Genomic DNA, 22,383 nt, shown 5'->3' with positions numbered 1-22,383 from the left:
ACTTCAGCACCTGTCCTGTGTGTCTCACCTGTGTGTCTTACCTGTGTGACTTCAGCACCTGTCCTGTGTGTCTCACCTGTGTGACTTCAGCACCTGTCCTGTGTGTCTCACCTCTGTGTCTCACCTGTGTGACTTCAGCACCTGTCCTGTGTGTCTCACATGTGTGTCTCACCTGTGTGTCTCACCTGTGTGACTCACCTGTGTGAATACAGCACCTGTCCTGACTCGCTGTGCTTCCACTGTCGTGTTGCAGAGATCGTGCGTGCGATGACCTTTGTGATCGATCAGGGTTTGGCCATGTACTGGGGAACGTCCCGCTGGAACGTGGTGGAGATCATGGTGAGGCACCGCACACACCTGTAGCAGACTCACCTGTGTGTCTCACCTGTCTCACCTGTGTGTCTCACCTGTGTGTCTCACCTGTGTGTCTCACCTGTGTTTCTCACCTGTGTTTCTCACCTGTCTCACCTGTGTTTCTCACCTGTCTCACCTGTGTTTCTCACCTGTGTGTCTCACCTGTCTCACCTGTGTTTCTCACCTGTGTGTCTCACCTGTGTGTCTCACCTGTGTGTCTCACCTGTCTCACCTGTCTCACCTGTGTTTCTCACCTGTGTGTCTCACCTGTGTGTCTCACCTGTGTGTCTCACCTGTCTCACCTGTCTCACCTGTGTTTCTCACCTGTGTGTCTCACCTGTGTGTCTCACCTGTCTCACCTGTCTCACCTGTGTTTCTCACCTGTGTTTCTCACCTGTGTGTCTCACCTGTGTGTCTCACCTGTGTGTCTCACCTGTCTCACCTGTCTCACCTGTGTGTCTCACCTGTGTGTCTCACCTGTGTGTCTCACCTGTCTCACCTGTCTCACCTGTGTTTCTCACCTGTGTGTCTCACCTGTGTTTCTCACCTGTGTCTCACACCTGTGTGTCTCACCTGTGTGTCTCACCTGTGTGTCTCACCTGTCTCACCTGTGTTTCTCACCTGTGTTTCTCACCTGTGTGTCTCACCTGTGTTTCTCACCTGTCTCACCTGTGTTTCTCACCTGTGTTTCTCACCTGTGTTTCTCACCTGTGTGTCTCACCTGTGTGTCTCACCTGTGTGTCTCACCTGTCTCACCTGTCTCACCTGTGTTTCTCACCTGTGTGTCTCACCTGTGTTTCTCACCTGTGTGTCTCACCTGTCTCACCTGTGTGTCTCACCTGTGTTTCTCACCTGTGTTTCTCACCTGTGTGTCTCACCTGTGTGTCTCACCTGTGTGTCTCACCTGTCTCACCTGTGTTTCTCACCTGTGTGTCTCACCTGTGTTTCTCACCTGTGTGTCTCACCTGTCTCACCTGTGTGTCTCACCTGTGTTTCTCACATGTGTTTCTCACCTGTGTGTCTCACCTGTGTGTCTCACCTGTGTCTCACCTGTGTGTCTCACCTGTGTGTCTCACCTGTGTGTCTCACCTGTGTTTCTCACCTGTGTTTCTCACCTGTCTCACCTGTGTTTCTCACCTGTCTCACCTGTGTTTCTCACCTGTGTGTCTCACCTGTCTCACCTGTGTTTCTCACCTGTGTGTCTCACCTGTGTGTCTCACCTGTGTGTCTCACCTGTCTCACCTGTCTCACCTGTGTTTCTCACCTGTGTGTCTCACCTGTGTGTCTCACCTGTCTCACCTGTCTCACCTGTGTTTCTCACCTGTGTTTCTCACCTGTGTTTCTCACCTGTGTGTCTCACCTGTCTCACCTGTCTCACCTGTGTTTCTCACCTGTGTTTCTCACCTGTGTGTCTCACCTGTGTGTCTCACCTGTGTGTCTCACCTGTCTCACCTGTGTGTCTCACCTGTGTGTCTCACCTGTGTGTCTCACCTGTGTGTCTCACCTGTCTCACCTGTCTCACCTGTGTTTCTCACCTGTGTGTCTCACCTGTGTTTCTCACCTGTGTCTCACACCTGTGTGTCTCACCTGTGTGTCTCACCTGTGTGTCTCACCTGTCTCACCTGTCTCACCTGTGTTTCTCACCTGTGTTTCTCACCTGTGTGTCTCACCTGTCTCACCTGTGTTTCTCACCTGTGTTTCTCACCTGTGTTTCTCACCTGTGTGTCTCACCTGTGTGTCTCACCTGTGTGTCTCACCTGTCTCACCTGTGTTTCTCACCTGTCTCACCTGTGTTTCTCACCTGTGTTTCTCACCTGTGTTTCTCACCTGTGTGTCTCACCTGTGTGTCTCACCTGTGTGTCTCACCTGTCTCACCTGTCTCACCTGTGTTTCTCACCTGTGTGTCTCACCTGTGTTTCTCACCTGTGTGTCTCACCTGTGTTTCTCACCTGTGTGTCTCACCTGTGTTTCTCACCTGTCTCACCTGTGTTTCTCACCTGTGTGTCTCACCTGTGTTTCTCACCTGTGTTTCTCACCTGTGTTTCTCACCTGTGTTTCTCACCTGTCTCACCTGTGTTTCTCACCTGTGTTTCTCACCTGTGTGTCTCACCTGTGTGTCTCACCTGTCTCACCTGTGTTTCTCACCTGTGTCTCACCTGTGTGTCTCACCTGTGTTTCTCACCTGTGTGTCTCACCTGTGTTTCTCACCTGTGTCTCACACCTGTGTCTCACCTGTGTCTCACACCTGTGTTTCTCACCTGTGTGTCTCACCTGTGTGTCTCACCTGTCTCACCTGTGTTTCTCACCTGTGTTTCTCACCTGTGTTTCTCACCTGTGTGTCTCACCTGTGTTTCTCACCTGTGTCTCACACCTGTGTCTAACCTGTGTCTCACACCTGTGTTTCTCACCTGTGTGTCTCACCTGTGTGTCTCACCTGTCTCACCTGTGTTTCTCACCTGTGTTTCTCACCTGTGTGTCTCACCTGTGTGTCTCACCTGTGTGTCTCACCTGTGTTTCTCACCTGTGTTTCTCACCTGTGTGTCTCACCTGTGTGTCTCACCTGTGTTTCTCACCTGTGTGTCTCACCTGTGTTTCTCACCTGTGTCTCACACCTGTGTCTCACCTGTGTCTCACACCTGTGTTTCTCACCTGTGTGTCTCACCTGTGTGTCTCACCTGTCTCACCTGTGTTTCTCACCTGTGTTTCTCACCTGTGTGTCTCACCTGTGTGTCTCACCTGTGTGTCTCACCTGTGTTTCTCACCTGTGTTTCTCACCTGTGTGTCTCACCTGTGTGTCTCACCTGTGTTTCTCACCTGTGTGTCTCACCTGTGTTTCTCACCTGTGTTTCTCACCTGTGTGTCTCACCTGTGTTTCTCACCTGTGTGTCTCACCTGTGTGTCTCACCTGTGTCTCACCTGTGTGTCTCACCTGTGTGTCTCACCTGTGTTTCTCACCTGTGTTTCTCACCTGTCTCACCTGTGTTTCTCACCTGTCTCACCTGTGTTTCTCACCTGTGTGTCTCACCTGTCTCACCTGTGTTTCTCACCTGTGTGTCTCACCTGTGTTTCTCACCTGTGTGTCTCACCTGTGTGTCTCACCTGTGTTTCTCACCTGTGTGTCTCACCTGTGTTTCTCACCTGTGTTTCTCACCTGTGTTTCTCACCTGTTTGTCTCACCTGTGTGTCTCACCTGTGTTTCTCACCTGTGTTTCTCACCTGTCTCACCTGTGTTTCTCACCTGTCTCACCTGTGTTTCTCACCTGTGTGTCTCACCTGTCTCACCTGTGTTTCTCACCTGTGTGTCTCACCTGTGTTTCTCACCTGTGTGTCTCACCTGTCTCACCTGTGTTTCTCACCTGTGTGTCTCACCTGTGTGTCTCACCTGTGTGTCTCACCTGTGTTTCTCACCTGTGTGTCTCACCTGTGTTTCTCACCTGTCTCACCTGTGTTTCTCACCTGTGTTTCTCACCTGTGTTTCTCACCTGTGTCTCACCTGTGTCTCACCTGTGTGTCTCACCTGTGTTTCTCACCTGTGTTTCTCACCTGTGTGTCTCACCTGTGTGTCTCACCTGTGTGTCTCACCTGTCTCACCTGTCTCACCTGTGTTTCTCACCTGTGTGTCTCACCTGTGTGTCTCACCTGTGTGTCTCACCTGTCTCACCTGTGTTTCTCACCTGTGTCTCACACCTGTGTCTCACCTGTTTTTCTCACCTGTGTTTCTCACCTGTCTCACCTGTGTTTCTCACCTGTGTGTCTCACCTGTCTCACCTGTGTTTCTCACCTGTGTCTCACACCTGTGTCTCACCTGTGTTTCTCACCTGTCTCACCTGTGTTTCTCACCTGTGTTTCTCACCTGTGTTTCTCACCTGTGTGTCTCACCTGTGTGTCTCACCTGTCTCACCTGTGTTTCTCACCTGTGTCTCACCTGTGTGTCTCACCTGTGTTTCTCACCTGTGTGTCTCACCTGTGTTTCTCACCTGTGTCTCACACCTGTGTCTCACCTGTGTCTCACACCTGTGTTTCTCACCTGTGTGTCTCACCTGTGTGTCTCACCTGTCTCACCTGTGTTTCTCACCTGTGTTTCTCACCTGTGTTTCTCACCTGTGTTTCTCACCTGTGTTTCTCACCTGTGTGTCTCACCTGTGTTTCTCACCTGTGTCTCACACCTGTGTCTCACCTGTGTCTCACACCTGTGTTTCTCACCTGTGTGTCTCACCTGTGTGTCTCACCTGTGTTTCTCACCTGTCTCACCTGTGTTTCTCACCTGTGTTTCTCACCTGTGTGTCTCACCTGTGTGTCTCACCTGTGTGTCTCACCTGTGTGTCTCACCTGTGTTTCTCACCTGTGTTTCTCACCTGTGTTTCTCACCTGTGTTTCTCACCTGTGTGTCTCACCTGTGTTTCTCACCTGTGTTTCTCACCTGTGTGTCTCACCTGTGTTTCTCACCTGTGTGTCTCACCTGTGTCACCTGTCTCACCTGTGTTTCTCACCTGTGTGTCTCACCTGTGTTTCTCACCTGTGTGTCTCACCTGTGTTTCTCACCTGTGTGTCTCACCTGTGTTTCTCACCTGTGTTTCTCACCTGTGTGTCTCACCTGTGTTTCTCACCTGTGTGTCTCACCTGTGTCACCTGTCTCACCTGTGTTTCTCACCTGTGTCTCACACCTGTGTTTCTCACCTGTGTGTCTCACCTGTGTTTCTCACCTGTGTGTCTCACCTGTGTTTCTCACCTGTGTTTCTCACCTGTGTGTCTCACCTGTCTCACCTGTCTCACCTGTGTTTCTCACCTGTGTGTCTCACCTGTGTTTCTCACCTGTGTTTCTCACCTGTGTGTCTCACCTGTGTGTCTCACCTGTCTCACCTGTCTCACCTGTGTTTCTCACCTGTGTTTCTCACCTGTGTTTCTCACCTGTGTCTCACCTGTGTGTCTCACCTGTGTGTCTCACCTGTGTGTCTCACCTGTGTTTCTCACCTGTGTGTCTCACCTGTGTGTCTCACCTGTGTCTCACCTGTGTGTCTCACCTGTGTGTCTCACCTGTGTTTCTCACCTGTGTGTCTCACCTGTGTTTCTCACCTGTGTTTCTCACCTGTGTTTCTCACCTGTGTGTCTCACCTGTGTGTCTCACCTGTCTCACCTGTGTGTCTCACCTGTGTGTCTCACCTGTGTCTCACCTGTGTGTCTCACCTGTGTTTCTCACCTGTGTTTCTCACCTGTGTGTCTCACCTGTCTCACCTGTGTTTCTCACCTGTGTTTCTCACCTGTGTTTCTCACCTGTGTGTCTCACCTGTGTGTCTCACCTGTCTCACCTGTGTTTCTCACCTGTGTGTCTCACCTGTGTTTCTCACCTGTGTGTCTCACCTGTGTCTCACCTGTGTCTCACCTGTGTGTCTCACCTGTCTCACCTGTGTTTCTCACCTGTGTTTCTCACCTGTGTGTCTCACCTGTGTCTCACCTGTGTGTCTCACCTGTGTTTCTCACCTGTGTTTCTCACCTGTGTTTCTCACCCTTGTGTCTCACCTGTGTCTCACCTGTGTTTCTCACCTGTGTGTCTCACCTGTCTCACCTGTGTGTCTCACCTGTCTCACCTGTGTTTCTCACCTGTGTTTCTCACCTGTGTGTCTCACCTGTGTCTCACCTGTGTCTCACCTGTGTGTCTCACCTGTGTTTCTCACCTGTGTTTCTCACCCTTGTGTCTCACCTGTGTCTCACCTGTGTGTCTCACCTGTGTGTCTCACCTGTGTTTCTCACCTGTGTGTCTCACCTGTGTGTCTCACCTGTGTTTCTCACCTGTGTGTCTCACCTGTGTTTCTCACCTGTGTCTCACCTGTGTTTCTCACCCTTGTGTCTCACCTGTGTGTCTCACCTGTGTTTCTCACCTGTGTGTCTCACCTGTGTTTCTCACCTGTGTGTCTCACCTGTGTGTCTCACCTGTGTGTCTCACCTGTGTCTCACCTGTGTCTCACCTGTGTGTCTCACCTGTTTTTCTCACCTGTCTGTCTCACCTGTGTGCATCAGGAGGCGTACTCTGTCGCCCGGCAGTTCAACTTGATTCCTCCAGTGTGTGAGCAGGCAGAGTATCACTACTTCCAGAGAGACAAAGTGGAGCTGCAGCTGCCTGAACTCTACCACAAGATCGGTACAAACACACATCGACACACAACAACTTTAACTCACCTGTCTCAGGTGTAATAATCACCCAGCTGAGGCGGGTCTAACTTTAACTCACCTGTCTCAGGTGTAATAATCACCCAGCTGAGGCGTGTCTAACTTTAACTCACCTGTCTCAGGTGTAATAATCACCCAGCTGAGGCGTGTCTAACTTTAACTCACCTGTCTCAGGTGTAATAATCACCCAGCTGAGGCGTGTCTAACTTTAACTCACCTGTCTCAGGTGTAATAATCACCCAGCTGAGGCGTGTCTAACTTTAACTCACCTGTCTCATGTGTAATAATCACCCATCTGAGGCGTGTCTAACTTTAACTCACCTGTCTCAGGTGTAATAATCACCCAGCTGAGGCAGGTCTAACTTTAACTCACCTGTCTCAGGTGTAATAATCACCCAGCTGAGGCGTGTCTAACTTTAACTCACCTGTCTCAGGTGTAATAATCACCCAGCTGAGGCGTGTCTAACTTTAACTCACCTGTCTCAGGTGTAATAATCACCCAGCTGAGGCGTGTCTAACTTTAACTCACCTGTCTCAGGTGTAATAATCACCCAGCTGAGGCGGGTCTAACTTTAACTCACCTGTCTCAGGTGTAATAATCACCCAGCTGAGGGGGGTCTAACTTTAACTCACCTGTCTCAGGTGCTTTGCTGCTGTAATAATCACCCAGCTGAGGCGGGTCTAACTTTAACTCACCTGTCTCATGTGTAATAATCACCAAGCTGAGGCGGGTCTAACTTTAACTCACCTGTCTCAGGTGTAATAATCACCCAGCTGAGGCAGGTCTAACTTTAACTCACCTGTCTCAGGTGTAATAATCACCCAGCTGAGGCGTGTCTAACTTTAACTCACCTGTCTCAGGTGTAATAATCACCCAGCTGAGGCGTGTCTAACTTTAACTCACCTGTCTCAGGTGTAATAATCACCCAGCTGAGGGGGGTCTAACTTTAACTCACCTGTCTCATGTGTAATAATCACCCATCTGAGGCGTGTCTAACTTTAACTCACCTGTCTCAGGTGTAATAATCACCCAGCTGAGGCAGGTCTAACTTTAACTCACCTGTCTCAGGTGTAATAATCACCCAGCTGAGGCGTGTCTAACTTTAACTCACCTGTCTCAGGTGTAATAATCACCCAGCTGAGGCGTGTCTAACTTTAACTCACCTGTCTCAGGTGTAATAATCACCCAGCTGAGGCGGGTCTAACTTTAACTCACCTGTCTCAGGTGTAATAATCACCCAGCTGAGGGGGGTCTAACTTTAACTCACCTGTCTCAGGTGCTTTGCTGCTGTAATAATCACCCAGCTGAGGCGGGTCTAACTTTAACTCACCTGTCTCAGGTGTAATAATCACCCAGCTGAGGGGGGTCTAACTTTAACTCACCTGTCTCAGGTGCTTTGCTGCTGTAATAATCACCCAGCTGAGGGGGGTCTAACTTTAACTCACCTGTCTCAGGTGCTCTGCTGCTGTAATAATCACCCAGCTGAGGCGTGTCTAACTTTAACTCACCTGTCTCAGGTGCTCTGCTGCTGTAATAATCACCCAGCTGAGGCGTGTCTAACTTTAACTCACCTGTCTCAGGTGTAATAATCACCCAGCTGAGGCGTGTCTAACTTTAACTCACCTGTCTCAGGTGCTCTGCTGCTGTATTAATCACCCAGCTGAGGGGGGTCTAACTTTAACTCACCTGTCTCAGGTGCTCTGCTGCAGTAATAATCACCCAGCTGAGGGGGGTCTAACTTTAACTCACCTGTCTCAGGTGTAATAATCACCCAGCTGAGGCGTGTCTAACTTTAACTCACCTGTCTCAGGTGTAATAATCACCCAGCTGAGGCGTGTCTAACTTTAACTCACCTGTCTCAGGTGTAATAATCACCCAGCTGAGGGGGGTCTAACTTTAACTCACCTGTCTCATGTGTAATAATCACCCATCTGAGGCGTGTCTAACTTTAACTCACCTGTCTCAGGTGTAATAATCACCCAGCTGAGGCAGGTCTAACTTTAACTCACCTGTCTCAGGTGTAATAATCACCCAGCTGAGGCGTGTCTAACTTTAACTCACCTGTCTCAGGTGTAATAATCACCCAGCTGAGGCGTGTCTAACTTTAACTCACCTGTCTCAGGTGTAATAATCACCCAGCTGAGGGGGGTCTAACTTTAACTCACCTGTCTCAGGTGTAATAATCACCCAGCTGAGGGGGGTCTAACTTTAACTCACCTGTCTCAGGTGCTTTGCTGCTGTAATAATCACCCAGCTGAGGCGGGTCTAACTTTAACTCACCTGTCTCAGGTGTAATAATCACCCAGCTGAGGGGGGTCTAACTTTAACTCACCTGTCTCAGGTGCTTTGCTGCTGTAATAATCACCCAGCTGAGGGGGGTCTAACTTTAACTCACCTGTCTCAGGTGCTCTGCTGCTGTAATAATCACCCAGCTGAGGCGTGTCTAACTTTAACTCACCTGTCTCAGGTGCTCTGCTGCTGTAATAATCACCCAGCTGAGGCGTGTCTAACTTTAACTCACCTGTCTCAGAAGTAATAATCACCCAGCTGAGGCGTGTCTAACTTTCACACACCTGTCTCAGGTCATTTGCTGCTGTAATAATCACCCAGCTGAGGCGTGTCTAACTTTAACTCACCTGTCTCAGGTGCTCTGCTGCTGTAATAATCACCCAGCTAAGGTGGGTCTAACTTTAACACACCTGTCTCAGGTCCTTTGCTGCTGTAATAATCACCCAGCTGAGGGGGGTCTAACTTTAACTCACCTGTCTCATGTGTAATAATCACCCAGCTGAGGCATGTCTGACTTTAACTCACCTGTCTCAGGTGTAATAATCACCCAGCTGAGGCGTGTCTAACTTTAACTCACCTGTCTCAGGTGTAATAATCACCCAGCTGAGGCGGGTCTAACTTTAACTCACCTGTCTCAGGCACTCTGCTGCTGTAATAATCACCCAGCTGAGGGGGGTCTAACTTTAACTCACCTGTCTCAGGTGCTCTGCTGCAGTAATAATCACCCAGCTGAGGGGGGTCTAACTTTAACTCACCTGTCTCAGGTGTAATAATCACCCAGCTGAGGCGTGTCTAACTTTAACTCACCTGTCTCAGGTGCTCTGCTGCAGTAATAATCACCCAGCTGAGGGGGGTCTAACTTTAACTCACCTGTCTGAGGTGCTTTGCTGCTGTAATAATCACCCAGCTGAGGCGGGTCTAACTTTAACTCACCTGTCTCAGGTGTAATAATCACCCAGCTGAGGCGGGTCTAACTTTAACTCACCTGTCTCAGGTGTAATAATCACCCAGCTGAGGCGGGTCTAACTTTAACTCACCTGTCTCAGGTGTAATAATCACCCAGCTGAGGCGTGTCTAACTTTAACTCACCTGTCTCAGGTGTAATAATCACCCAGCTCAGGCGTGTCTAACTTTAACTCACCTGTCTTAGGTGCTTTGCTGCTGTAATAATCACCCAGCTGAGGGGGGTCTAACTTTAACTCACCTGTCTCAGGTGTAATAATCACCCAGCTGAGGCGGGTCTAACTTTAACTCACCTGTCTCAGGTGTAATAATCACCCAGCTGAGGCGGGTCTAACTTTAACTCACCTGTCTCAGGTGTAATAATCACCCAGCTGAGGCGTGTCTAACTTTAACTCACCTGTCTCAGGTGTAATAATCACCCAGCTCAGGCGTGTCTAACTTTAACTCACCTGTCTTAGGTGCTTTGCTGCTGTAATAATCACCCAGCTGAGGGGGGTCTAACTTTAACTCACCTGTCTCAGGTGTAATAATCACCCAGCTCAGGCGTGTCTAACTTTAACTCACCTGTCTTAGGTGCTTTGCTGCTGTAATAATCACCCAGCTGAGGGGGGTCTAACTTTAACTCACCTGTCTCAGGTGCTCTGCTGCTGTAATAATCACCCAGCTGAGGCGTGTCTAACTTTAACTCACCTGTCTCAGGTGCTTTGCTGCTGTAATAATCACCCAGCTGAGGGGGGTCTAACTTTAACTCACCTGTCTCAGGTGTAATAATCACCCAGCTGAGGGGGGTCTAACTTTAACTCACCTGTCTCAGGTGCTCTGCTGCTGTAATAATCACCCAACTAAGGTGGGTCTAACTTTAACACACCTGTCTCAGGTGCTCTGCTGCAGTAATAATCACCCAGCTGAGGGGGGTCTAACTTTAACTCACCTGTCTCAGGTGCTTTGCTGCTGTAATAATCACCCAGCTGAGGCGGGTCTAACTTTAACTCACCTGTCTCAGGTGTAATAATCACCCAGCTGAGGCGGGTCTAACTTTAACTCACCTGTCTCAGGTGTAATAATCACCCAGCTGAGGCGTGTCTAACTTTAACTCACCTGTCTCAGGTGTAATAATCACCCAGCTGAGGCGTGTCTAACTTTCACACACCTGTCTCAGGTGCTCTGCTGCTGTATTAATCACCCAGCTGAGGGGGGGTCTAAGTTTAACTCACCTGTCTCAGGTGTAATAATCACCCAGCTGAGGGGGGTCTAACTTTAACTCACCTGTCTCAGGTGTAATAATCACCCAGCTGAGGGGGGTCTAACTTTAACTCACCTGTCTCAGGTGCTCTGCTGCTGTAATAATCACCCAGCTGAGGGGGGTCTAACTTTAACTCACCTGTCTCAGGTGCTCTGCTGCTGTAATAATCACCCAGCTGAGGCGTGTCTAACTTTAACTCACCTGTCTCAGGTGCTCTGCTGCAGTAATAATCACCCAGCTGAGGGGGGTCTAACTTTAACTCACCTGTCTCAGGTGCTTTGCTGCTGTAATAATCACCCAGCTGAGGCGGGTCTAACTTTAACTCACCTGTCTCAGGTGTAATAATCACCCAGCTGAGGCGGGTCTAACTTTAACTCACCTGTCTCAGGTGTAATAATCACCCAGCTGAGGCGTGTCTAACTTTAACTCACCTGTCTCAGGTGTAATAATCACCCAGCTGAGGCGTGTCTAACTTTCACACACCTGTCTCAGGTGCTCTGCTGTTGTATTAATCACCCAGCTGAGGGGGGGTCTAAGTTTAACTCACCTGTCTCAGGTGTAATAATCACCCAGCTGAGGGGGGTCTAACTTTAACTCACCTGTCTCAGGTGCTCTGCTGCTGTAATAATCACCCAGCTGAGGGGGGTCTAACTTTAACTCACCTGTCTCAGGTGCTCTGCTGCTGTAATAATCACCCAGCTGAGGCGTGTCTAACTTTCACACACCTGTCTCAGGTGCTCTGCTGTTGTATTAATCACCCAGCTGAGGGGGGGTCTAAGTTTAACTCACCTGTCTCAGGTGTAATAATCACCCAGCTGAGGGGGGTCTAACTTTAACTCACCTGTCTCAGGTGCTCTGCTGCTGTAATAATCACCCAGCTGAGGGGGGTCTAACTTTAACTCACCTGTCTCAGGTGCTCTGCTGCTGTAATAATCACCCAGCTGAGGCGTGTCTAACTTTAACTCACCTGTCTCAGGTGCTTTGCTGCTGTAATAATCACCCAGCTGAGGGGGGTCTAACTTTAACTCACCTGTCTCAGGTGTAATAATCACCCAGCTGAGGGGGGTCTAACTTTAACTCACCTGTCTCAGGTGCTTTGCTGCTGTAATAATCACCCAGCTGAGGCGTGTCTAACTTTAACTCACCTGTCTCAGGTGCTTTGCTGCAGTAATAATCACCCAGCTGAGGGGGGTCTAACTTTAACTCACCTGTCTCAGGTGCTTTGCTGCTGTAATAATCACCCAGCTGAGGCGTGTCTAACTTTAACTCACCTGTCTCAGGTGCTTTGCTGCAGTAATAATCACCCAGCTGAGGCGTGTCTAACTTTCACACACCTGTCTCAGGTGCTTTGCTGCTGTAATAATCACCCAGCTGAGGGGGGTCTAACTTTAACTCACCTGTCTCAGGTGTAATAATCACCCAGCTGAGGCGGATCTAACTTTAACTCACCTGTCGCAGGTGTAATAATCACCCAGCTGAGGGGGGGTCTAACTTTAACTCACCTGTCTCAGGTGTAATAATCACCCAGCTGAGGCGTGTCTAACTTTAACTCACCTGTCTCAGGTGCTTTGCTGCTGTATTAATCACCCAGCTGAGGCGTGTCTAACTTTAACTCACCTGTCTCAGGTGTAATAATCACCCAGCTGAGGGGGGTCTAACTTTAACTCACCTGTCTCAGGTGCTCTGCTGCTGTATTAATCACCCAGCTGAGGGGGGGTCTAACTTTAACTCACCTGTCTCAGGTGTAATAATCACCCAGCTGAGGGGGGTCTAACTTTAACTCACCTGTCTCAGGTGCTCTGCTGCTGTAATAATCACCCAGCTGAGGGGGGTCTAACTTTAACTCACCTGTCTCAGGTGTAATAATCACCCAGCTGAGGGGGGTCTAACTTTAACTCACCTGTCTCAGGTGTAATAATCACCCAGCTGAGGCGTGTCTAACTTTAACTCACCTGTCTCAGGTGCTTTGCTGCTGTAATAATCACCCAGCTGAGGCGTGTCTAACTTTAACTCACCTGTCTCAGGTGCTTTGCTGCTGTAATAATCACCCAGCTGAGGGGGGTCTAACTTTAACTCACCTGTCTCAGGTGTAATAATCACCCAGCTGAGGCGGATCTAACTTTAACTCACCTGTCTCAGGTGTAATAATCACCCAGCTGAGGCGGGTCTAACTTTAACTCACCTGTCTCAGGTGTAATAATCACCCAGCTGAGGCGGGTCTAACTTTAACTCACCTGTCTCAGGCACTCTGCTGCAGTAATAATCACCCAGCTGAGGGGGGTCTAACTTTAACTCACCTGTCTCAGGTGCTCTGCTGCTGTATTAATCACCCAGCTGAGGGGGGTCTAACTTTAACTCACCTGTCTCAGGTGCTCTGCTGCAGTAATAATCACCCAGCTGAGGGGGGTCTAACTTTAACTCACCTGTCTCAGGTGCTCTGCTGCTGTATTAATCACCCAGCTGAGGGGGGTCTAACTTTAACTCACCTGTCTCAGGTGCTCTGCTGCAGTAATAATCACCCAGCTGAGGGGGGTCTAACTTTAACTCACCTGTCTCAGGTGCTCTGCTGCTGTATTAATCACCCAGCTGAGGGGGGTCTAACTTTAACTCACCTGTCTCAGGTGCTCTGCTGCAGTAATAATCACCCAGCTGAGGGGGGTCTAACTTTAACTCACCTGTCTCAGGTGTAATAATCACCCAGCTGAGGGGGGTCTAACTTTAACTCACCTGTCTCAGGTGTAATAATCACCCAGCTGAGGGGGGTCTAACTTTAACTCACCTGTCTCAGGTGTAATAATCACCCAGCTGAGGCGGGTCTAACTTTAACTCACCTGTCTCAGGTGTAATAATCACCCAGCTGAGGGGGGTCTAACTTTAACTCACCTGTCTCAGGTGTAATAATCACCCAGCTGAGGCGTGTCTAACTTTAACTCACCTTTCTCAGGTTTAATAATCACCCAGCTGAGGGGGGTCTAACTTTAACTCACCTGTCTCAGGTGTCGGAGCCATGACCTGGTCCCCGTTGGCCTGTGGTCTGCTGACAGGTAAATACAACGAGGGAATCCCTGAGAGCTCCAGAGCCACCATGAAGGTACGAGTACACAGAGAAACATCACCATCAGCAGAAGGAAACCATCGGTTACCATGGTGATCAAACTGTGTGTGTGCAGGGTTACGCCTGGCTGAGGGAGCGCATGTGCAGTGATGAGGGCAAGAAGCAGCTCAGTAAAATAAAGGAGCTCCACCTGCTGGCCGACAGGCTGAACTGCACCGCCGCTCAGCTCGCTATAGGTACACTGACACCAGAACCAGAACCAACATCAGAACCAACACCAGAACCAACACCAGAACCAGAACCAACATCAGAACCAACACCAGAACCAGAACTAACATCAGAACCAGAACTAACATCAAAACCAGAACCAACACCAGAACCAGAACTAACAGAACCAGAACCAACACCAGAACCAACACCAGAACCAACACCAGAACCAACACCAGAACCAACACCAGAACCAGAACCAACACCAGAACCAGAACTAACACCAGAACCAGAACTAACATCAGAACCAGAACCAACACCAGAACCAGAACTAACATCAGAACCAACACCAGAACCAGAACTAACATCAGAACCAGAACCAACACCAGAACCAGAACTAACATCAGAACCAGAACCAACACCAGAACCAACACCAGAACCAGAACCAACACCAGAACCAGAACCAACACCAGAACCAGAACTAACACCAGAACCGACGTCAGAACCAGAACCGCAATCAGAACCAGAACCAACACCAGAACCAGAACTAACATCAGAACCAGAACTAACATCAGAACTGACATCAGAACCAGAACCAACACCAGAACCAGAACCGACGTCAGAACCAGAACTAACATCAGAAACAGAACTAACACCAGAACCAGAACTAACATCAGAACCAGAACCAACACCACACCACCACCAGAACCAACACCAGAACTAACATCAGAACCAGAACTAACATCAGAACCAGAACCAACACCAGAACCAGAACTAACATCAGAACCAACACCAGAACCAGAACTAACATCAGAACCAGAACCAACACCAGAACCAGAACTAACATCAGAACCAGAACCAACACCAGAACCAACACCAGAACCAGAACCAACACCAGAACCAGAACCAACACCAGAACCAGAACTAACACCAGAACCGACGTCAGAACCAGAACCGCAATCAGAACCAGAACCAACACCAGAACCAGAACTAACATCAGAACCAGAACTAACATCAGAACTGACATCAGAACCAGAACCAACACCAGAACCAGAACCGACGTCAGAACCAGAACTAACATCAGAAACAGAACTAACACCAGAACCAGAACTAACATCAGAACCAGAACCAACACCACACCACCACCAGAACCAACACCAGAACTAACATCAGAACCAGAACTAACATCAGAACCAGAACCAACACCAGAACCAGAACTAACTTCAGAACCAGAACTAACACCAGAACCAGAACTAACATCAGAACCAACACCAGAACCAACACCAGAACCAGAACCAACACCAGAACTAGAACTAACACCAGAACCGACGTCAGAACCAGAACCCGCAATCAGAACCAGAACCAACATCAGAACCAGAACTAACACCAGAACCAGAACTAACATCAGAACCGACACCAGAACCAGAACTAACATCAGAACTGACATCAGAACCAGAACTAACATCAGAACTGACATCAGAACCAGAACTAAGATCAGAACCGACAGACCCGACATCAGAACCAACAGACCCGACTTCAGAACCAACAGACCCGACATCAGACCCGACTTCAGAACCAACAGACCCGACATCAGACCCGACTTGGTCTTCATTTATATTTGAATCAGCGTCCCAAAACTTTTTGGAATCAGATTTCTAAAAAAGGAGCTGAAACGTTGAATTTATCCTTTTATTGTCACAATAATTTACATCCAGATTTGTACTTAAAAGGAAGTTAGAAAACTGGATGTAAATAAGTAATGAAATCAAACTGACTACTCAACCATGTTCAGGGTTCTCATTAAAAGGCACACTTAGCGCTCCGTATGTGATCTTAAACTCCAGGAAGTCCCATTCTGTTTGTCTGTTCTCCAGCCTGGTGTCTGCGGAGTGAAGGCGTCAGCTCGGTTCTGCTCGGAGTCTCCAACACGGAACAGCTGCTGGAGAACCTGGGTTCTATCAGGGTAGAACACAAACACAACAGTGGTTCTCACACAGTGCTCAGCTCAGACTGAGGTTCTGCTGAGGTTCTGCTGAGGTCGTGCAGCAGCAGGACCGGCCAGAAATGTTGGACCGTCAAGTTTTTCAGAACCAAACATGAGGTTTTTCAAAGATTCATTCCAATGTAAAGTTCAGGGGAACATTAACAGAACCACACAGGAAGGTTCTAAGAAGGTTCCCACACTACAGATGTTCTGGTTAACCTTAACTGAACATTATATTCAGATCAGGACAACTGTCAGAGGAACCAAAGATCTCAGAGATGTTAGAGCAAAGAACCCGAAAACAGAACCCGGTTTTAGCTGTAACTTTCAGAGATTTGGGCCGTCTCTAAATACAACAAATCACCATAAGCAGAACCAAACAAAATAAGAACATAATTATAGAAATATTAGATATATTCCTCTGCTAAGTCTGAGCCTAACCCAAAGTGGTCCAAAGTGTGTTCTGAACAGTCATCCTGAGCTTTCTCTACTCCAGGATTCCTGCTGTCAGCCCAAGAAAAGGTTTTTTTTAGTTTCTAGAGGCTGGAATAAGCATTACAACAGCAACACTAAGAAAAGGAGCCTGGATGAGGTGTTTTTTAAAAACTCTGAGCCCTAAAAGACAAAAACAAGCATAAAAGTGGGCTCATTAAAGATAAATAATGCTGTCCTATGCCACCAGAGGGCGTCACTCATGGCGGCTCAGTTATCCTAAAGCTGATAGTCGTCGCCTCATGAAGTCAGACAGTTCTGTTACAGAATCTGTAACTTTTATTCACAATCCTTTAGGTTCTGTTTAGATCGCGGTGCCGTGGTGTCATGATGCCGTGGATCCATACCTCTGATTCACTCGGTTCAGTTAGACTCCCTCTGGTGGCAGAGAGGAGAATTACGGAAAACAGAAAAATATACGTCTGACTCTGAACATCCAATCAGATCTCTGGGTTTGTCTGAGCGTGCAGTTCCAGGTCTGTGATTGGTTGACTGCTTCTGTTCTGTTTCTCAGGTGCTGACTCAGCTGACTCCACCCCTTATTGCTGAGATGGATGTGTTGCTTGGCAACAAGCCACGAAACACCAAGAAGGAGGGAAGGAGCTGAGGAGGAAGAACAAACTTTATTTAAAATATTCGATAAGACGACAGAAGATTTTGACACGAAGAAGCACAGAAGAGTGAAGGGAGGCAGTATTGTATTTATTCATCATGTGACCACTCCGTCGTCATGGAGACAGGAACACAGAGACCTCAGATGATCTGAAATATATCAGAAATATTTATTCTTGTATTAACCTGAAGTAATATTGCAGAGTTCTTGCATTCTGTTAATCATCAATAAAACTTATCAGATCAATAACTTATCAGCAGATTATAAAAGAACAAACATCACAAGCACAACAAAACAGGATGAAATCAGAATATAATTCCTTATTTCTTTAGTTTAGAGCCAATAATGTACATATGGAAGCCCATTCATGTGAAAAAGTTAAATGAACAGTTGAACAGACGAAGAGTTTTCTTTCATCAAACAGTTCGATCGGCTGAGATCAATAACAGATTGATCGCTGAATAATCACTAAACTAACTAAAAATGTGGTCAGTAAACACATGAAATGTTCCTACAACTAAAGTTTAAACAGGAAGTTGAATTATTTTTTGCTGCTTACATAAACATTTAGAATTATTTTCACGTTCATTCTTTTTTCTTTTTGGCATTAACGGGCTTCTGTAGTTTGTGTTTGTTGTGTCATGTTAAAGCGAACTGTTGTAAGAACTTAATGTGAAATCTAGATTTTATGAATGTAGACGCTGCCCTTCTGTCTGTGTTTAGATAGACCAGATGTTTACCTTTAAGGTGCGCAAACTGAGGGGCCGGGACCCCCGGGGGCCGCCGCTGCCGCCTCACACTGACCACGACTCAGAGAAGCATGAACGGGACACAAATATGAACCACAACAAAATAAATGAGTAATTATTGATTATCAATTATTAAATGTTTGGGTAAAAAAAGAACCAACACAACAATGAGTCCATTTTAAAAGAACCTTTAATGGAACCTTTAACAGAACCTTTAATGGGACCTTTAAAGGAACCTTTAATGGAACCTTTAACAGAACCTTTAACGGAACATTTAACAGAACCTTTAATGGGACCTTTAAAGGAACCTTTGACGGAACCTTTAATAGGACTTTTAAGAGAACCTTTAACAGAACCTTTAACGGAACATTTAACAGGACCTTTAACGGAACCTTTAACAGAACCTTTAATGGGACCTTTAAAGGAACCTTTGACGGAACCTTTAATAGGACTTTTAAGAGAACCTTTAACAGAACCTTTAACGGAACATTTAACAGGACCTTTAACGGAACCTTTAACAGAACCTTTAATGGGACCTTTAAAGGAACCTTAAACGGAACCTTTAACGGAACCTTAAATGGGACCTTTAATAGGATTTTTAAGAGAACCTTTAACAGAACTATTAACAGGACTTTTAACAGAACCTTTAACAGGATGCTAAACATAACCTTTAATGGGACCTTTAACAGATCCTTTAGCGAGACCTTTAACATGACATTAAAAAGAACCTTTAATAGGACCTTTAACGGAACCTTTAATGGGACCTTAAACGGAACCTTAAACGGGACTTTTAACAGAACCTTTGACGGAACCTTTAATAGGACTTTTAAGAGAACCTTTAACAGAACCATTAACAGGATTTTTAACAGAACCTTTAACAGAACCATTAACAGAACCTTTAACGGAACCTTTAACAGGATGCTAAACAGAACCTTTAACGGGACCTTTAACAGATCCTTTAGCGAGACCTTTAACAGGATATTAAACAGAACCTTTAAGAGGATCTTTAACAGAACCTTAAACGGAACCTTTAACGGGACCTTATATCGAACCTTAAACGGTACCTTTAACAGGACATTTAGTAGGACTTTTAAGAGAACCTTTAACAGAACCTTTAACAGAACCATTAACAGGACTTTTAACAGAACCTTTAACAGGATGCTAAACAGAACCTTTAACGGGACCTTTAACAGATCCTTTAGCGAGACCTTTAACATGACATTAAAAAGAACCTTTAATAGGACCTTTAACGGAACCTTTAACAGGACCTTTAACGGGACCTTTAACAGAACCTTTAATGGGACCGTTAAAGGAACCTTTAGCAGAACCTTTAACAGGACATTTAACAGAACCTTTAACAAAACCTTTAACGGGACCTTTAACAGATCCTTTAGCGAGACCTTTAACATGACATTAAAAAGAACCTTTAATAGGACCTTTAACGGAACCTTTAACAGGACCTTTAACTGAACCTTTACCAGAATCTTTAATGGGACCGTTAAAGGAACCTTTAGCAGAACCTTTAACAGGACATTTAAACAGAACCCTTAACAGAACCTTTAACGGAACCTTTAACATATCCTTTAGCGAGACCTTTAACATGACATTAAAAAGAACCTTTAATAGGACCTTTAACGGAACCTTTAACAGGACCTTTAAAGGAACCTTAAACGGAACCTTTAACAGAACCTTTAATGGGACCTTTAAAGGAACCTTTGACGGAACCTTTAATAGGACTTTTAAGAGAACCTTTAAAAGAACCTTTAACGGAACATTTAACAGGACCTATATCAGAACCTTTAACAGGACCTTTAACGGGACCTTTAACAGAACCTTTAATAGGACCTTTAACGGAACCTTTAACAGGACCTTTAACTGAACCTTTACCAGGACATTAAACAGGACATTAAACAGAACCTTTAACAGAACCTTTAACAGAACCTTTAACAGGACCTTTAACAGAACCTTTACCAGGACATTAAACAGAACCTTTAACAGAACCTTTAATGGGACCTTTAAAGGAACCTTTGACGGAACCTTTAATAGGACTTTTAAGAGAACCTTTAAAAGAACCTTTAACGGAACATTTAACAGGACCTATATCAGAACCTTTAACAGGACCTTTAACGGGACCTTTAACAGAACCTTTAATAGGACCTTTAACGGAACCTTTAACAGGACCTTTAACTGAACCTTTACCAGGACATTAAACAGGACATTAAACAGAACCTTTAACAGAACCTTTAATGGGACCGTTCAAGGAACCTTTAGCAGAACCTTTAACAGGACATTCAACAGAACCTTTAACAAAACCTTTAACGGGACCTTTAACAGATCCTTTAGCGAGACCTTTAACATGACATTAAAAAGAACCTTTAATAGGACCTTTAACGGAACCTTTAACAGGACCTTTAACAGGACCTTTAACAGAACCTTTAATGGGACCGTTAAAGGAACCTTTAGCAGAACCTTTAACAGGACATTTAACAGAACCTTTAACAAAACCTTTAACGGGACCTTTAACAGATCCTTTACTGAGACCTTTAACATGACATTAAAAAGAGCCTTTAATAGGACCTTTAACGGAACCTTTAACAGGACCTTTAACTGAACCTTTACCAGAATCTTTAATGGGACCGTTAAAGGAACCTTTAGCAGAACCTTTAACAGGACATTTAAACAGAACCTTTAACAGAACCTTTAAACAGAACCTTTAACAGAACCTTTAACGGGACATTTAACAGGACCTTTAACGGAACCTTTAACATATCCTTTAGCGAGACCTTTAACATGACATTAAAAAGAACCTTTAATAGGACCTTTAACGGAACCTTTAACAGAACCTTTAATGGGACCTTTAAAGGAACCTTTGACGGAACCTTTAATAGGACTTTTAAGAGAACCTTTCAAAGAACCTTTAACGGAACATTTAACAGGACCTATATCAGAACCTTTAACAGGACCTTTAACGGGACCTTTAACAGAACCTTTAATAGGACCTTTAACGGAACCTTTAACAGGACCTTTAACTGAACCTTTAACAGAACCTTTAACGGTACCTTTATCAGATCCTTTAGCGAGACCTTTAACATGACATTAAAAAGAACCTTTAATAGGACCTTTAACGGAACCTTTAACAGGACCTTTAACTGAACCTTTACCAGGACATTAAACAGGACATTAAACAGAACCTTTAACAGAACCTTTAACAGGACCTTTAACAGAACCTTTACCAGGACATTAAACAGAACCTTTAACAGAACCTTTAACAGGACCTTTAACAGAACCTTTACCAGGACATTAAACAGAACCTGTAACAGAACCTTTAACAGGACCTTTAACAGAACCTTTACCAGGACATTAAACAGAACCTTTAACAGAACCTTTAATGGGACATTAAACAGGACATTAAACAGAACCTTTAACAGAACCTTTAACAGGACCTTTAACAGAACCTTTAACAGGACCTTTAACAGAACCTTTAACAAGACATTTAACAGGACCTTTAACAGAACCTTTAACAGGACCTTTAATGGGACATTTAACAGTCACATAAACTTATAAATATGTTGATCAGGTTATTGATCAGAGGAAACCGAAATCTGATCTGATAAAACCTGAAAATATCTGCAGTTCTTTCCGAACATTTGAACTAAAGGTCTTCAGTTCTGTCTTACAGGCAGATCAATACAGAACCTAATCATAGTAATTGATCAGGAGATCCTCTGTGGTTTTCCTTTGACCCGCGTGGGCAGATTGCAGCCCTGTGATTTTACTGCGACATGTTTGGACCGACGCTGTTTATGGAGCCTGTTAAATGAAGCATTAGATCAATAAACACTGTGTAACCCTCTGGAATAATTATTGATGAGCGTATTAACAGAAACTGATCAAACTGAGGACTTAGGAAATGCATTTTGTGTGAGAACAGCTCCACAACAACAGGCGATTCTGTCACAGCTTCACACACTCAGTCACTTCCTGTCTGAGCTACAGCTGGACTGGTCCATGGAACCGGGCCGGAACATCGAACCGGGTCGGTCCATGGAACCGGGCCGGAACATCGAACCGGGTCGGTCCATCGAACCGGGCCAGCATCCTGGTCCCAGTTTACCTGATCAGGAGCAGAACCCAGTCTGACTCTGTGGACTGTGAGAAAAGCTTCCAGACTTCCTGGTCCATGTAATCCAGCTGAACTCACCGCTCAGACGCCGTCTTTCAGCTGCTTTAACGGTGATTCTGTGGTTATAAAGTCAGGATTTTATCAG

At 46.3% G+C, this 22,383-nt stretch overlaps 1 protein-coding gene across 1 annotated transcript in view; it reads left to right on the top strand.

Moving 5' to 3' along the window:
- LOC140281632 (voltage-gated potassium channel subunit beta-3-like) overlaps positions 1 to 18,477 on the top strand; it is a 35,324-nt gene extending 16,847 nt beyond the window's left edge. The window contains exons 9-14 of the mRNA XM_072376133.1: positions 254 to 339; positions 6,370 to 6,490; positions 14,012 to 14,106; positions 14,186 to 14,306; positions 16,152 to 16,240; positions 17,268 to 18,477. Of these exons, the coding sequence (XP_072232234.1) occupies positions 254 to 339; positions 6,370 to 6,490; positions 14,012 to 14,106; positions 14,186 to 14,306; positions 16,152 to 16,240; positions 17,268 to 17,360 (605 nt within the window). The 3' untranslated portion in view covers positions 17,361 to 18,477. The remainder of the gene's footprint in view (positions 1 to 253; positions 340 to 6,369; positions 6,491 to 14,011; positions 14,107 to 14,185; positions 14,307 to 16,151; positions 16,241 to 17,267) is intronic.
- Positions 18,478 to 22,383: the final 3,906 nt, after the last annotated feature.

The sequence above is a fragment of the Leuresthes tenuis genome, unplaced genomic scaffold, assembly GCF_036924035.1.
Source record: "Leuresthes tenuis unplaced genomic scaffold, fLeuTen1.0.hap1 SCAF_22, whole genome shotgun sequence".
Taxonomy (NCBI): Eukaryota; Metazoa; Chordata; class Actinopteri; order Atheriniformes; family Atherinopsidae; genus Leuresthes; species Leuresthes tenuis.
The sequence above is the reverse complement of the archived record's forward strand: the minus strand, read 5'-3'. Positions and strand labels throughout refer to the sequence as shown.